Source organism: Cervus canadensis, chromosome 9, assembly GCF_019320065.1.
Source record: "Cervus canadensis isolate Bull #8, Minnesota chromosome 9, ASM1932006v1, whole genome shotgun sequence".
Taxonomy (NCBI): Eukaryota; Metazoa; Chordata; class Mammalia; order Artiodactyla; family Cervidae; genus Cervus; species Cervus canadensis.
The window spans coordinates 19,467,630-19,482,487 of NC_057394.1; the positions used below are offsets into that span (position 1 = coordinate 19,467,630).

The 14,858-nt window shown below is 40.1% G+C and overlaps 1 protein-coding gene across 1 annotated transcript in view; it reads right to left on the minus strand.

Moving 5' to 3' along the window:
* The window catches only part of GPC6 (glypican 6), a 1,184,501-nt gene that overhangs the window by 108,038 nt on the left and 1,061,605 nt on the right, over nucleotides 1-14,858 (minus strand). The window contains exon 5 of the mRNA XM_043478329.1: nucleotides 9,444-9,574. Coding sequence (XP_043334264.1) covers nucleotides 9,444-9,574 — 131 coding nt within the window. The remainder of the gene's footprint in view (nucleotides 1-9,443; nucleotides 9,575-14,858) is intronic.

The following is a 14,858-nucleotide window of genomic DNA, read 5'->3' on the forward strand; positions in this document are numbered from 1 at the left end:
TTATAAAAATTGTGTCTTTTTTCCCCCCTCACCCTGTATCTAGCATTTGAATAACATAGCTCTGTTATACAGTCATGCTACAAAGAGGAAAGGAACAGATTCTGGTTTTCTGTAGTGAAATGAAGAAATCAAAGAACCAAAAATGTTTCAAGGTCACTGCTTCTTGGTGGAATGTTATTAAAGTAAGTGAGGACTGGCAGGCAGAGTATGAACTTTGAAATTTGAATAAACAGAAAAAGCATTCTGAATCTAGAAACCATTGAGAGCTTGCTCTTTTCTTTTCAAAACAGAACGAAAGTAGAAATAGAAATAGAACTCAAAGCTTTATAAAGAGTAGGGCCATGTGCTTTTTCACTTGGAGATCAGGCATTTGTCAAGTGAATGGACCAATTGTCTTCTTGTAAGAATAGGGTGATGGTAGCTGAGGTCACTAATATTCCTCTAGGAACCTTTACTCTGACGGCATTGGTGCCACCCACAGGCACAGACAGGAGTTGGGTTGCTGCTACTGCCTCGATCCAGTCCATTCTTCCCTCAAGCCCATTTTCCTTCAAAGGACTTGTTATTAGATGTTTGTTCAGTGCCAGATGCCATGTTTCAGGCCATGCAGAAATATATGTCCCTTTCCATGGAGTCCCTGCCATTGAAAGTAATGCCATGCAAGAGTGGATTTAAATGCAGGTTTGTGACTCTTCTGATCCTCAGTGCTAGTGACCAGCTCACACACCATCATGGATGAGGCGACACCACAGTCAAAGTTCTTTAGAATTTATATATAATTTTCAACACCTATTATTTTCAAAAATAATAATGAAAATACTTAATTTTGATGAGTGGTTTTGATTTTACATATTCTACACTAAGCATTTTACATGGATTATATCATTTCACCCTCAAACAACTTTATGAGCAGATCCAACTAGCATCTCATTTTTCATATGACTTAATTGAGTTTATACAGATAATTTGCCCCAAATCACACAACTAGTAAAAACCAGACCCCAGGTTGGTCTGATGTCAAAATCTGATGCTATTTTAAAGATATAAGACTAATTTTAAATATATTTGAAGGTATTTTCTATTCCTTATTGTTGAGGTCTTTCTGACATTATACTTTCATGTTCTGAATTCAACTCAGCAAAATGTACTGTGGCTTCCATGTGTAACATGACATGTTAGAATGGCTTTCTGGAGAATGTAAGAGTGAATAAAATAATTATACTCCTGGGAAGGAGAAAGTATACAAATAATCATAACAGAAGGAATAATGTGCCCACTGCCTTAAAAAAAACACATGTACTACAGGGGCTCAAAGAAAGGAAACTGCTATTGGGATAAAAATATACTTACTAATCAATGTTATACATCTAATCAGTGTTCTCACATCTGAAGGAAGATATATTTTTCCATGTGAACTCCTAAGATATTATTTATATCTGAATGCTTTAAAATGAAAAAGACCCAGAGAAAAGAAAAATATCTGGATGCCAAAAAAACCTAGTTAATACTGAAGAGATAATGTTCATAAAGCTCTAAACTGATAGAGCTAGAAAGAGAACATTTAGATGAACCCCTTTCTTTACAGATGAGGAAACTAAGACCTATTAGCTAAAGGCAGAAAGTATTATATTCTCCTTTCTGTTCTCTTAGGTTTTTTCATCTTCATTTGAGCTATAGATTCAGAAAGAATTGTCGGGAGAAAATTAAGTAACTGAAGGCCATGCTGCTCTTCTGTGATAGATTCTGCCTTAGTCTGTACTAAGTATTAATTGAATGGATGGTTTCAACTGGAATTTAATAAGTCTCCCTTCTTAATTTAGATTGTATCTGACAAACCAATCCTTTCCTGGATTACATTTGAAATTATTCCTAACATAGTTAAATTATATAGAGTGAGATCAGCTTCATCTTTCCTGATAGGAGAGGAAAGAGATTATCAACACATCTGAAATTCACAGGCAGAGACTCAGCAAGTTTTGTTCTCCTTTCCTTTGGAGAATTTTCTCAAACCTGTAAAGGACAGAACTCCTTTGATTTGCATGGGTAAAGAGGTGGTGGAATAATGAGGACCCTTTCTTGTCTTTGATAAAGACTGTGAACTTAGTGAATGTAATAAGTGTTGGCTGGAGCTTGAAGAACTAGCAGCTTGTGTTTCTCTTCAGTAGGTTTCCCTATTGATCAGAAATACTCATCATTTGCATCATCATTAGTAGCAGGCTTCAGGCAACAGCCTTCTCTTAGATGGCTGGTTCCTCCAATGCTGCAGTGCATCTGTTCCTGGTGGGGAGATTCATACTGAGAAAACTGTGGCATGCTGGGAAAATCTTTTTCTTTGGATCAGACAGTTCTAGGCTGTGATCTCAGCTCTGTCACTTCTTAGATGCCTGACCTCAGATAAGCAACTTAATCTCTCTCAACATAACATTCTTTACTTATACAATGAGGAAATGAATACTTTACAAGATTGCAGAGGACTTGAAATAAATACATAAGGCATCTAAAAAGAGACTGATGTTTGTGCAGAGAATTTGTTTTATCTTCTACTATATTCCTTGGGCCTGGTACATGAAGGGTGTCTATTGAAAGAAATATAGTGGGGGCCCAACCAACAGTAACTATGATGATTGTCAATGTTACTAAATGATTATTTCTACAAAAAAAAAGGAACCAAGTTTTAATATCTTAATGTCCCTAGTCTTATACACACACACACACACACACACACACACACACACACATAAACAATATTATATGTTAATATGGGACTTCCCTATATAATTATAAATAACATATAGAACATAATATTATATAAAGGATACACAAGAGTTTGAAATAAATGCCATAATGTTATTACCAAACTATTGTACTTGATTATAGAACTTGGAATAGCCAATGTATAGCCATGAAATGATGCTTTCTCCTTGGAAGAAAAGCTATGACAAATCTAGACAGTGTATTAAGAAGCAGAGACATCACTCTGCTGACTAACGTCTGTATAGTCAAAGCTATGGTTTTTCCAGAAGTCATGTATAGATGTGAGAGTTGGACCACAAATAAGGTTGAGCCCTAAAGAATTTATGCTTTTGAACTGTGGTGCTGGAGAACACTCTTGAGAGTCCCTCGGACAGCAAGGAATCAAACCAGTCAATCCTAAAGGAAATCAACCCTGAATATTCATTGGAAGGACTGATGTTGAAGCTCCAGTACTTTGACCACCTGATGCAAAGAGCTGACTAATTGGAAAAGACCCTGATGCTGGGAAAGCTTGAGAATGGGAGTAAGAAGGGGGCGACAGAGGATAAGATGGTGTGATGGTATCACTGACTCAATGGACAAGAGTTTGTGCAAACTCTGGGAGATGGTGAAGGACTGGGAAGCCTGGCATGTTGCAATCCGTGGGGTCACAAAAAGTCAGACACAATCTTAGCAACTGAACAGTAACAAAGAACCAATGTATTTTTTGAAAGGAATGTCTATGTGCCTTATCCCCCAAACAGCTTAGCTGTGGGTTAAATGTGAGAGGAAAAAGGATATGACTATACCTTTAAAAACAGATATAAAACAAGATTTGAGTCTGAACAGACATGGTGAGAATAGATCTTTTTATTAACCTGTAATTTCACTAATTCAGGATCTCACTGATTAGGTACAAAAATTTAGTTGTTCCTATACCTGAAACTTGCATAATAATATATATCAACCATAACTCAATAAAATATGAGCTATTCCCTGCTATATATATATGATGAGGATTACTGCATTAGAGGAGGGCTTCTCTGGTGGCTCAGATGGTAAACAATCTGACTGCAATGCAGGAGACCTAGGTTCAATCCCTGGGTCAGGAAGATCCCCTGGAGAAGGGAATGGCTACCCACTCCAGTATTCTTGCCTGGAGAATCCCATGGACAGAGAAGCCTGAAGTGTCCATGGGGCTGCAAAAAGTCGGACATGACTGAGCAACTAACACACACACACACACACACACATACACACACACTGCAATAGAGGGGAATTTCATATCTGAAACTAACGTGTTTATCTTTGCCTTCAGATAGAAGGGAGAAAAAGAATTTCATATTTTGTACTATTAACACCCTAGGAAGGGTTGGAAGCATGAATGATGAGGCTAATAAGAGAAATATTTCATTAGTCTTTAGCATGTTGAGAAGCTGTAGGTATAGTTGCAAAGGGAATCAGAGAGAAAGGTAGAAAACTTGAACCCTCCAGGCTTTGCTGCCTCTGTTTCCTTACTGTCTTGGGCAGGTTTTTACTGAAAGCTATTGAACTTCCCCTTAATACTTGATCTATTCAGCAAATGTTTGCTGAATCCTGCCCTTGTGTGGGATTGGCTTTTTAGGAACCTGCATCATTAAAATGCAATGATGAGCATTGTGGTCTCTGGAGTCAGCCACTCCTCTGTGTACTCCATGAGACCTTTGTAAGTTCCCTAACTTTTCTGAGCCTTAGATTGTGTATCTGGAAAATAAGGGAGAAGACCTATCTCATTGCAAGCATTGTTATAAATATTACATGATATAAACCATGTAATGCACAGTAGAGTCCTGGCAGTAAGTGTTCAACAAATATGAGCTGCCAGTTATAAACACTGCTGCTTTACTTAAAGAGACTCTAGGAATGACTTCCATGAGTAACTGCTGTAATAAGATAAATGATTTTTCAAGGAGAAGTTGCCAGTCAAACCTGGAGTAAGAAGTGATTTTAATTTGTAAGCTTCATAGCTCTCAGGGTGTCTGGCCCTTGCATTTAGGAAAGAGCTTCTGGTGAGACCAGAAGCTCTCTATCAGAAATTGACCTAGTCACTGGTTATGTGAATGCTCCATCCAAAGATTGGAAATTCAGAATTTCCAATTTGATAGGACTGTTTATCAAAAATGACTGAGGGTTCTTTGGCAAAAGGAAAAATTTAGCCATCTGTTTCTGTTCCTAGCGAGAATGTAGATTTTAGACTTGAGTTCATAGATAATTTCATGGATTGGGCTTATATGGAAAATGAAACTCAGTTCAGTTCGGTTCAGTCGCTCAGTCGTGTCCGACTCTTTGCGACCCCATGAATCACAGCACGCCAGGCCTCCCTGTCCATCACCAACTCCTGGAGTTTACTCAAACTCATGCCCATCTCGTTGGTGATGCCATCCAACCATCTCATCCTTTGTCATCCCCTTCTCCTCCTGCCCCCAATCCCTCCCAGCATCAGGGTCTTTTCCAATGAGTCAACTCTTCGCATGAGGTGGCCAATGTACTGGAGTTTCAGCTTCAGCATCAGTCCTTCCAATGAACACCCAGGACTGATCTCCTTCAGGATGGACTGGTTGTATCGCCTTGCAGTCCAAGGGACTCTCAAGAGTCTTCTCCAACACCACAGTTCAAAAGCATCAATTCTTCGGCGCTCAGCTTTCTTTATAGTCCAACTCTCACATCCATACATGACCACTGGAAAAACCATGTTTCCAAATACCATTGCCTTGAAGAAATGAAACCATTTTCAGAACATGTCCGCTCCATCAGCAGATCCTGTTGGTGTTTCCTGCTAAATTTGTCCAAATTTCAGCCACTTACTCAACCTCCCCTCCACTATATTAAAAGTTGGTTTTGGTCCTTTCTCCATGCTGTCCTCTAGCTCAGACGCCGCCTCCCATTCCTCTTTCCTGCAGAGCTTAGCTTAGCTGTCCTCCTCTTGTTCCTTCTTCTTAACTCACTCCATCTCCTCTTCTCTACATCAAGACTGTGTGACTGTGTGTGCGCATGCGCTCAGTCGTGTCTGACTCTGCAACCATGGACTATAGACTACCAGGTTCCTCTGTCCATGGGATTCTCCAGACAAGAAAACTGAAGCAGACTGCCATTTCCTTCTTTAGGGGGTCTTCCCAACCCAGGGATTGACCTGTATCTCCTGCATTGCAGGCAGATCCTTTACTGTCTGAACTACCAAATGAACTTACTTACAAAACAGAAAGAGACTCACAGACTTAGAGGAATGAACTTATGGTTGCTGGGGGGAAGGGATAGTTAGGGAGTTTGGGATGAATATGTATGCACTGCTACATTTAAAATGGATAACCAACAAGGACCTACTCCAGCGGGGAACTCTGCTCAATGTTATGTGGCAGCCTGGATGGGAGGGGAGTTTGGGGGAGAATGCATACATGTATATGTATGACTGAGTCCCTTTGCTGTTCAACTGAAATGATCACAACATTGTTAACTGGCTATACCCCAATACAAAATTTTAAAAAGTTAAAAAAAAATAACATTAGTTGGTTTCTAGGCAATAGATTTGAGAGGGATAGATAATTGCTTCCCCCCCTCCCCCCACAGGAAAGAAAGAAAATAGATTTTCATGGAACTCCCAAATATGCTGTTTTCTCAATAGGTGATAGAACTTTGGAGCATTCTTCTTTTTTTCTTTTACAGAGGTTAACCCAAGCTCCCAGGTAGTGCTAGTGGTAAAGAACTCGCCTGTCAATGCAAGAGACATAAGAGATGTGGATTCAATCCTTGGTGGGAAAGATCCCCTGGAGAAGGAAATGGCAACCCACTCCAGTGTTCTAGCCTGGAGAATCCATGGACAGAGGAGCCTGGCAGGATACAGTCCATGGGGTCACAAAGAGTCAGGCGTGACTGAAGTGCCTTAGCACAGACGCAGCCGAAGCACACTAAAACCTGGATGTTAGGATTATGAAACTCCCAGCCCCTCTCACCTTTCAAAGAGAGAGGGAAAGGGGCGCAGGCCAGATTCTTGCTCACCCTATTTTCTAGCAGTGCTCCCCGAAAAGTCCAAGGCTAGTTGATTCACACTCAGCCCAGGAGACCGCGTCAAATTCCATGGATTTCTTTCTGCTCTGCAATTTCCCCCACCACCTCTCTTTCTCCTTGATTATATTCGAAGTCTTTTTCACAAAGGACTTTAAATATTGAGGAGAGTTAAACACGCAGCTCTTGGTCTGACATATTTTTGTATGAATGACTTTCAGTTAAAATGCAATCACTCCATCACCAGCTTTAAAGGACCGGGGCAGTTTTGGGTAGTGTTTCAGAACAGGGAAACTGGTAAATAAGAACAGAAGGGCATTGTGTGGTCATCAGTGTGGATAAATGAGGTGATGAAGGAAAGGCTGGAGACTCATTTCAAACTTTTAAATTTTGCTTAAGGTGGGTCCTATTTGTTTTCAACTGGGTGGGGATAAATAAAAATTGTGCACTTCCATTTCCTGGCTATTGTAAACAGTGCTGCAATGACCATTGGGGTGCACATATCTTTTCGAATTATGATTTTCTCTGAATATATGCCCTTGAGTGGGATTGCTGGGTCATATGGTTGCTATATTTTTAGTTTTTTAAGGAATCTCTATACTGTTCTCTGAGGGCTTCTCAGGTGGCTCAGTGGTAAAGAACCTGCCCTCTAATGCAGGAGACACAGGAGACACGGATTTGATCCCTGGAAGATCCCGTGGAGAAAGAAATAGCAACCCACTCCAGTAGTCTTACCTGGAGAATGCTATGGACAGAGGTGCTTGGCAGGCTACAGTTCAGGGGGTTGCAGAGAGTCGGACACTACTGAGCACACACAGGCACACACACACACACACACACAGGCACACACACACATACACACAGAGGCACACAAACACACACACACACACAGGCACACACACACACACAGGCACACACACACACACAGGCACACAAACACACACACACAGGCACACACACACACAGAGGCACACAAACACACACACACACAGGCACACACATACACACACACACAGGCACAAACACACACACACAGGCACACACACACACACAGGCACACAAATACACACACACAGGCACACACACACACACAGGCACACACACACACACACACACACACACACACACACATGAATACTGTTTTCCATAGTGGCTATATCAGGTTCAATTCCCACCAACAGTGTAGGAGGGTTTCCTTTTTTCCACACCCTCTCCAGCATTTATTGTTTGTAGATTTTTTGATAATGACCATTCTGACTAATATAAGGTGATACCTCACTGTCATTTTGATTTGCATTTCTCTAATAATGAGTACCGTTGAGCACCTTTTCAGGTGCCTACTGGCCTGTATGTCTTCTTTGGAGAAAGGTCTACTTAGATCTTCCACCCACTTTTTGATTGGGTTATTTGTTTCTTTTTTATATTGAGCTGTATAAGCTGTTTGTATATTTTGGAGATTAATCCCTTGTCAGTTGCTTTGCTTGCAAATATTTTCTCCCATTCTGAGGGCATGGAAGCAACTTAAATGTCCATTAACAGAGGAATGGATAAAGAGGAGGTGGTACTTATACATAGTGGCATATTGCTCAGCCATAAGAAAGAACAAATTAATGAATGAAATAATAAAAACAAAATAATGCCATTTGCGGCAACATGGATGGACCTGGAGATTGTCATACTGAGTAAAGTAAGTCAGACAGAGAGAGACAAATATCATAGGATATCACTTATATGTGGATTCTGAAAAAAGAGGACAAGTGAACTTATCTACAAATCAGAAATAGAGTGACAGATGTAGAAAACAAACTTCTGGTTACCAGGAGGTAAGAGGGATAAATTAGAAGATTGGGATGGCCATATACATAATACTATATATAAAATAGATAACTAATAAGGACCGAGTGTAGAGCACAGGGAACTCTATCTGCTCAATTCTCTGTAATGGCCTATATGGAAAAAGAATTTTAAAAAGAGCGGATATATGCATATATATGACTGATTCATTTGGCTGCACCTGAAACTAACACAACATTGTAAATCAACTATACTGCAATAAAATTTTTCTAAAAATTAAAAAAATTGTGCACTTGATATTTGTGTTCTGCAGCTGAAAACCCAGAATCTGTCTTGTTTGATTTATAAAAACTTACTATTTTTTAAAAATGTGTGTTTGACTTTATACAAAGCAGCATTTTCCTCTGACGATTCATTAACGAGGGTTACATTATCGTCTTAAAAAAAGGAAGTCAGATGGAATGTTTAATAATTTACGTGTGAACATAGAGAACATTTGCCTGGTTTGTGCAGCTGAGGACATAATTAGAAGTTCCTAGAGAGAGAGAATAGGGTGAGGGTGTGCAGAAATCACAACCATTAAAAAGAAAATTCCCCCCAAATTGCTCACAAATGTGAGGGATTAGTCAATATACTTGGGGCTCTCTAAAACTTTTTAGCAGCCAATAATTTCTTCATGATTGAGGAACTGCAAAGGAAAAGCTTACTTCCTTCCTCAGTGCCATTTTGTTAGACAGTTTTAATGAAGTAGCAAATTTGTCACGCGACAGGAAAATCTCACGGACAACATATTAGAGTTTACAATCCCAGCCAGTATCCATTACTTCATTTTCAGATGACTCCCCTTTGCTTATTAGATAAATGACTAAGGCAAATACCTTTGCAGACACCTGCATGCTGTTTTCCTGCATGTTCATAATGGCTTCAGAGATCTTGACGTCTATTGGGTCCATGACTGACTCAATGTTGAACGGTCCTTCCAGGCGCTCTGCCACCAAGAGCATGGCATCTGTTAAAATATGGGAACATGATTGATTGGAGAACTGGGAACTCCAGCTTCTAACCTGTGTTGCAACACTTCCCACATGACTGGCTGAAAAATGATCACTCATTCAAACTTGGTATTCGCTTTTACATAGTTCTAAACGGAATGGATGACTCAGTCTTAAAGGAGTATTTTATTTCACTTGAAGGCTTAAAAATATTTTACAAGTATAGAGCCTGGCCCCAAAATGAGAAAGTAAGTTCAAATTAAAAGAGTTGAATATACCTAACTCTTTCAAGTGACGTTTAAAAAAAAATTAGATCAGGTTCAAAAGTGGAGTTAATCTCTTTTCTTCTGGAGTATGAAGAACATGGAGACTATTGAAGTGTAAATTGGAGAGTCTGGAGGATGTTCTAATGTCAAGAGTCAAGCATAACTAGGTGGAGGAAGCATTGCTAGATTTTCCAAGAACAGACCTGTCCCTACTTGGTGCTGTCAATCTATCTAGCACGCCCTGTTTTTAACACCTTGTTACATTTTAGGAATAGAGAAACTTCTCTTACTTAGTTTTTCTCCAGTCAAGAATACTGGAGTGGGTAGCCATTCCCTTCTCCAGCGGATCTTCCCAACCCAGGGATTGAACCTGGGTTTCCTGCATTGCAAGCTGATTCTTTATTGTTTGAGCCACCAGGCAAGTCTCTGGTTTTTCACATTCAAGGCTTATTACCGTGTCTATCACATTGTAAGCTTTCAAAAATGTCTATGAAATGATACGGAACTGAAGTACAGCTTGGGAAGACTTAGTTTTCTGGAGAAGATGGTCACAATGATAAGGAGGTAACAGTTATGAAACAGGAGTGAGTTGCTCTGGGTTCCCAACCCTGCCACTAACACCCAGATGACTGTGGGAGAAATCTCTAGCTCACTGGGCCAAAGATTAGTGAAGTATATAAAGGGACCTAGGATGAGGACTCTGCCAGTGTCTATAATGAGTGACACTGTAATAATGATAAGTAATAAAGAGGACCATTCCTTTGCCCTTTGCCACTGCAAATTGGCACAGTTTGGTAACTGGCATAGTTTGCTAACTTGTCTCCATCAGGACTGTGGAATAGAACTTTCTGTATGATGAAAATGTGGCTACTGAAACTTGAAATGCGGCAAGTATGACTGAATAATTAAATGGTGAATAAATTAATTTCCCTTTAAATAATTTAAATATAATTAACACTGTCCACTTGGGACCAGTGGCTACAATGGCTACAATGTGAGACAGAACAGCCTAGACTTTTAACATGTTGCCTCAAAATTTGTCAGGGTTTTCAATTGGTAAAGCACTTGGAAACCAATCTTAAAATGTTGCCCCTTTCAAATTAATACATGTTTATCATTATATACTTAGAAAATATAGAAAAGAAAAAAACAAAAATGAAGGAGAGAAATACACCCACAATCCCACTTCCCAGATTAACACTATAAACACTTTGGTATATGCCCTATGTTGGTTTTTTTCCCCCTCTGTGCATGAATATTTTAGGCATGCAACTGAAAATAAACTGTGCCGATATTGTATAATCTGCTTTCTAAATGTAACATATTATTAATGTAACATACTGCTGATAGTAGTTGCTTCATAGCATTGGTGGGAGGAAAACAAATTTTATTTTTATTACATATCCTACCATGCTCCACCAAAGGCCAACATCAAAAATTTTTCAGGGTTATAAGTAGGCATGAATTAAGCAAGGGAGAAACATTTTAAGATAGATGATTTTTATAAGAAAGGACTGTCTGGGAAGCAGAGTCATGTTTTTAAAGGGCACCAGGGTTTGTGAAAGACATCAGCTTTCACAGTATCAACAGGCTCTCTCGGCTAGACCTCACACCTGGCTCCTTGATCTCCTCCCTAAGGAATGATGGAGACTAGAAGCATCCAGAGCCACACCTGAAAATCAGGGAGGTCCCGCTTCCATTCCCACCCCCCAGTGCTTGGTCCATATTACTCTCATGGACACAGTGACATGAAAACTGAAGTGTGAACAAAGACTCATTATACACTCTAATAACAAATTTGCTGATTTTCCCCCCCTTATCACAGACCTATCTGTGAATGTCACATCAGAACCTTACAACAAAGTAGTCATTTCTCTGGGTCTTAATGACCTAATTATCTGGCAACTGATGCTCTTGAACTGTGGTGCTGGACAAGACCCTTGAGAGTCCTTCAGACTGCAAGGAGATCCAACCAGTCAATCCTAAAGGAAATCAACCCTGAATATTCACTGGAAGGACTGATGCTGAAGCTGAAACTCCAATACTTTGGCCACCTGATTTGAAGAAGTGACTCATCTGAAAAGACCCTGATGCTAGGAAAGATTGAAGGTGGGAGGAGATGGGTTGACAGAGGATGAGATGGTTGGATGGCATTGCTGACTCAATGGACATGAGCTTGAGCAAACTCAGGGAGATAGTGAAGGACAGGGAAGCCTGGCGTGCTGTAGTCCACTGGGTCGCAAAGAGTCAGACATGAGGGAGCAATGGAACAACAATGGACAGAGGATGCACACTGTTTGGTTGTAGTATTTGGATATTAAAGATGTTTTCGGGGATTTTCTTAGTGATCCAGTGGTTAAGACCCCTTGCTCTCACTGCCGAGGGCATTGGTTCCATCCTTGGTTGGGAAACTAAGACCCTGCTAGCTGTAGGGCAAGTCCTCCCCCCACCAAAAAAAGATCTCTTCTCCTTTAATTTTTGTCGGTTTATTTATTTATTTGGCTGCACTGGTCTTAGTTGTGGCACAGGGATCTTTGATCTTCACTGCAGCATGCAGGATCTTTCAGTTGCATCCTGTGGGAACTTTAGTTGCAGCATGCAAACTCTTAGTTGCAGCACGTGAGCTCTAGTTCCCCGACCAGGGATCGAACCCAGGCCTCCTGCATTGGGAGAGTGAAGTCTAAGTCCCTGGACCACCAAGAAAGTCCTTCCTTTAAGGCTTTGAAAGTTGCCCTGAAAGTTGCTCTGTTTCTTTTATGTTTTTATATCTATTTTGTGTATTATAAAAAACAATCCCCCATACTGTTAGACTCTGCAAGAGTCTTTTTGATGAAGATTAATTATGACAAATGAGCAAGCTTCTCTAGACAGGAAAGTGACAGTTACTCAGTCATGTCTGACTCCTTGCAACCCATGGACTGTAGCCTGCCAGGCTCCTCTGTCCCTGGAATTCTCCAGGTAAGAATATTAGAGTTGGTAGCCATTCCCTTCTGCAGGGGTTCTTCCTGACCCAGGGTTGGAATCTGGGTCTCCTGCATTGCAGGCAGATTCTTTACCATTTGAGCCACGAGGGAAGCCCATGATTCTCTAGACAGGTGTCTCCTGCTGTTAAAATAGAAGGACAAGTTATCCTTATAAAGGAAAAAGAATTGGCCCAGGGAGTCATCCACTGTATGCAGTTAAAGGAAGGGATAACTATGGGATCCTTAATTGTATGTTTTAGACAAGTATTTGAATAAATCATTGCACAAAGAGTACTGGCCTATCATGGAACATTTATCCAACAGGAATGGGCTGAGTTGAGACAGTAATAACATTAGCTGCATGGGATGTCTGTAGTCAGTTGTGCTCTGGGTAGAAAGGACGAGCTTTGCACTGGATCGTAAGGACTCAGCATATCGTCCCAGTTTGCAATGATGGGGTCTAAAATATCTCTAAGAAGTTTCTCTTGTTTAAATTAAACCAGTCCTGTCTCTACCTGACATTCCCTTCAATAGGTAAGGCACAAAGCTATTTGATTCATATCATAAAGTCAAGGAGTTTATCTTGGGTGATTTCACTCTTTAGTTCCCTGTTCCTCCCTCACCACAGAGCTCAGCTTTTTGCTTTCTGGATATGCAAACTCAGCTCCTCTTTTTTGACCCCATTTGCCTCCTTGACCTTGGAAATAGGCCATTCTACTGATGATCCTGTTTATTAAACATGTAACCAAATGGCCATATTCATTCAAATTGTTTGGCCCTGAAGTTCCATTCTTCATCTCGATTCATTTGCTTTTTACACAAATTAATTGAAGGTGATACATTTTTGCTGTAAATAAATATATATTTATTGATTTTAAAAAATTTATTTATTATTGAAGTATAGCTGATTCACTATGTTACTTTTGGTATACAGCAAAGTGATTCACTTATACATACATATGCATGCACTTTTTTCATATTCTTTTCCTTCATGGTTTATTACTGGATATTGACTATAGTTTCCTGTGCCATATAGTAAGATATTATTGTTTTTTTTATATATAGTAGCTTATTTTCCTTTTAATTTAGGTCACCAGTCAGAATATGCTACTTTAAGCTATCTGGTTTAGGCTAGTACTAATTTTTAAAAAATTCATTAAAAAATCACTTTACTAAGGAAAATTAGATTCTCCTTTGAAGACGCAACGATTGACTCAAAACCTCAGAACCATTGTTAAGAGTAGCAATGTGCATGCAGTTAACAATACTGTATTGTACCCTGAAACATTTGTGAAGAGGGTGGATTTCATGTTATGCATTATTTTTTTACCACACACACACAAAGAATGGTGGCTCAGATGGTAAAGAATCTGCCTGCAGTGTGGGAGACCTGGGTTCGATCCTTGGGTTGGGAAGATTCCCTGGAGGAGGGCATGGCAACCACTCCAAGTATTCTTGCCTGGAGAATCCCCATGGACAGAGGAGCCTGGCGGGCTACAGTTCACAGGGGTGCAAAGAGTCAGGCACAACTGAGCGACTACGCATAGCACATTGTGTTGCTCAACTAAAGAAGTTCTTATTAACTGAATTATCTGTTGATAGATCATTAACTAGTATAAACATATACCAATATACTGAAACGCTGTGTTGCTTTCATAAATAAATACATGCGTTCTTCCAAATCCTGGAAAAGCGCAGATAAAATTGTGCGGAAATATTTGGATAAAATAACATGTGTGCACTGATATAGCCATACCAGGCTTTTGGTTAGAATGAGAGCAAGGCTGGCAGAGGAAAGTAGGTACTGGTTTTCTGGACTTAAATTTTTCTATTACAAAGTTGTTTGTGAAAACAGGTTGGCTGACAGAGGGCCAGATAAACAGGAGGATAAAGGGGCCACAGAGGATGAGCTGGTTGGATGGCATCACTGACTCAACAGACATGACTTTGAGCAAGCTCTGGGAGACAGTGAAGGACAGGAAAGCCTGGCGTGCTGCAGTTCATGGGATCGTAAAGAGTCGGACACGACTTTGTGAGCGAACAACACGGCAACAACAGACAACTCTAAGTAG